Raw genomic sequence first — 3,306 nt, forward strand, 5'->3', positions numbered from 1 at the left:
TTTTGTTTCATTTCAATGTCTTGCTTTTCAATTTCATTAAAAAGGTCTCCCAAAAATACCAAAATTTTTTAAAAAGGTAAATAAAAATAATTAAGAAGGGATGTAGATAACTAAAAAAGGATGGAAAATATATATGGAAAAGGAGAGCAATGCTTATTTCCCGAAAGTGAGAAAAATATATAGGAAGACTATTTAAAAAATTCATCTGTATTTTCTAAACATAAAATTTTTAATAGAAAATTCAAATTAGTTTACAAAATGTGAAAAATACAACAAAATTCAAAAAAATAAATGGAAAATTAAAATCAGCTTGGCCTTGTATTTGCTCCCTCTCGCATGCTAGCCATCTTAGTAGGTGCTACTTGGTAGGTAGGACTAGGAGACAACTTTCAAATGTCATTTCCTGTTAATAGAGTGATCTTATTCTCCTAATCCCATACCTGAAGATGTAGGGGCATAATGGCAGACTATCCAATACTTATGCCAATGTTCAACCATGGTCACGCTCAAGCATAAATGTCTTTCGGATGAGATTCTCCATCACTGTCCACCAGTAGGTTGAGGCTGTATTTGCTTCTACCACTTGCAGGGCGTCCCAGACCTTCACTTCTCAAGCATTGCAATAATTCTGATATGATGACTATCCAATGTTCTCTATGAAATCCGTAGTGATGACGGTTGCCTTAGAACCAGCTGCTACATACATGTTAGCCAGTGAAATATAAGTTGCAACACAGTCTGGTTGCAACTCCATAATACACAAAGCTGCAAACTCTCCTCTGCGCACATCGCTAGACAAACGACAACCAGAGAGCAAGCTGGACCATGACATGGCATTGGGCAAAGTAGGCATTCTCTTCACCATATCTTCTGCTTCTTCCAATTGCCCCACTCTCCCAAGTAAATCAATCATACAATTATAATGATCAACAAGCAATTCAGGTTGAGAAAAATTGCTCAATGTGTGGAATGCAGAGGCTGCCTCGTTTACCAGGCCTGCATGACTGCAAGCTGAAAGCAGCTTGGTGATGGTGTTTCGGTCTGGCGTCAGCATCCCCGTTTGCAAATGTTCGAAAAGAACTAATGTGGCCCTGCCCTCGCCATGGAAAGCACAAGCCTCCATCATCGAAGTCCAAGTGGAAACGTCTCTCACTCTTAAAGATTCAAAGACTCTCCAAGCACTGCCCAAACACCCACAACATGCATACATGCTCAGAAGGGCCGATCCCACCAGTAAATCATCAAGATTGCCCATATAGAAAGTGCAAGCATGCAGCTTCAATCCTTGGGTCAGCACTCCAGAGCTGCCGCAGACATTCAGTATAATTGCAAAAACCGTATTGTCAGGTGTTATTCCCTCATAAAGCATTTGCCAAAACACATTGATGGCCTCAGCAAATTGATCAAACTGGACAAAGACTGCAATCATTGCTCTAAAAGATATTGCATCCCTTATTATCATTCGTGCAAACACGGTATGTGCAGCATCTAGACTGCCACACTTACCATACATGCTGAAAAGAGCATTTTGCACATCAATCTCTGCATCTAAATTAGAACCTGCAATGCAAGCATGCACATGCAAGCCTCTATTCACACTCCCTTGACTTGCAATAGTGGTGAAAATGCTGATAGTTGCTATTTTATCAGGTAAAACTCCTTCAACCAACATCTGATAAAAGCATTGTAGAGCATCACTATAAGCTCCAATTTGACTCCATGCTGCAATCAAGGCAGTCCATAAACTCACACTCAAACTCCTTGGACATGAGTAAATGACTCTCTCAACATCCTCCATCCACCTGAGTTTTCCGTAAACATTCACAAGTCCTGCTTGAAGATTATCATCAAGTTCTAACGTGCTGTTTCCAATGCTAGAGTGCACTCTTTTGCATTCGACAACAGATGCATGGCTGGAATACACTGGAAGTAGGTTCAGATATGTGACCTTGTCTGGAATCACCCCCTCACCAAGCATTTGTTCAAAAAACTGAAGGATCTCCGAGCCTAGTGCTTCTTGCGCATAACATGCAATTAGAGCATTCCATGACACCACTGTCCTGTTAATTAGCTTGTCAAACACGGCGAAGGCCTCTCCCAAATCACCACACTTGCCATACATCATGAGAAGAGAGGTTCCCACCATTACATCAGAGTCATATCCAAATTTTTTGATAAGCATATGCATCTGCTTCCCGTGTATCAATGCCCTCTCATTCACACATGCCTCAAGCGTAGCAATAAAAGTTGCTTTGGTTGGCTTCACATTCTCTCTTCTCATTTGCTCAAAAATTTCAAGGGCCTCATTACCATGTCCATTCTGAGAATATCCAGATATCATTGCATTCCAAATGATAGCATCCTCCTTAAGAATGCTATCAAACAAATGCCTTGCAGCTAATACTCGACCACACTTACTGTACATATTCACGAGCGAGGTGACCATAATCACATTTAGCTTTGAACCTGTACCTATGAATTGAGCATGCAACTGAGCACCTTTTGTTACGGCTCCAACATTTGCACAAGCTGAAAGAACGCTTGTAAAAGTAACTTTGTTTGGTATAAACCCTTCATTATGCATAATCTCATGAAGCTGTATGGCATCTCTGCCATCCCCATGCTGCATATGTGCAGTAATAATGGCATTCCAAGAGACCACATCCTGTCTTTGAATGCTAACAAAAGCCATGTTTGCACGATCTAAGCTACAGCATTTTCCATACATACTCACAAGAGCGGTCACAACAACCATGTCATCTGCAAAATTGCTCGCAATAATGCAAGCATGGAACTGCTTGCCAATCCGCAAGTCCCCTTCAAAACAGCACGCAGAGAGGATGCTTGCAAACAAGAACTGGTCTGGCAGATAGCCCTGTGATTGCACATGTGCAAATAACTGAAAAGAAGCAGCCCTTTCACCATGCTTAGCACATGATCCTATCACAAAGTTCCATGAAGCTAAGTCCGGTTCATTTAATCCCAGGAAAAGGCCTAACACATCCATGGCGACTCCTGCTTTGCTATAAGCATACAAAAGAAGTCTTTCCAGATTATTTTCTCTTTCTATCGCTTGTATAATGATATGTCTATGCAAGAGCCTGAGAGTAGGCAAGTCCCTCAATATTTGAAGCTGCTGAAGCAATGTCGCACATCCAATAACATCAGCATGCTCTGATGTGGCTTGTAGTCTTTGTTTATCGACCTCAGATGAGATAAAATGGCAATGTTTAAGTCTACTCAAACTTGTATATGCACCATGAGCATAGTCCCCTATGCAAGAATTTGCAGCAAGGGACCAAGGCA

General features: G+C 41.2%; 1 protein-coding gene across 1 annotated transcript in view; it reads right to left on the reverse strand.

Annotated features, from left to right (window-relative positions):
- Nucleotides 1-288: 288 nt before the first annotated feature.
- Nucleotides 289-3,306, reverse strand: part of LOC147416705 (pentatricopeptide repeat-containing protein At5g27110-like) — a 3,574-nt gene continuing 556 nt past the window's right edge. The window contains exon 1 of the mRNA XM_086508132.1: nt 289-3,306. This exon is cut by the window's right edge and continues 556 nt beyond it. Within this exon, the coding sequence (XP_086364258.1) occupies nt 641-3,306 (2,666 nt within the window). The 3' untranslated portion in view covers nt 289-640.

The sequence above is a fragment of the Adiantum capillus-veneris genome, unplaced genomic scaffold (assembly GCF_014529385.1).
Source record: "Adiantum capillus-veneris isolate H3 unplaced genomic scaffold, ASM1452938v2 Hic_scaffold_582, whole genome shotgun sequence".
Lineage (NCBI taxonomy): Eukaryota > Viridiplantae > Streptophyta > Polypodiopsida > Polypodiales > Pteridaceae > Adiantum > Adiantum capillus-veneris.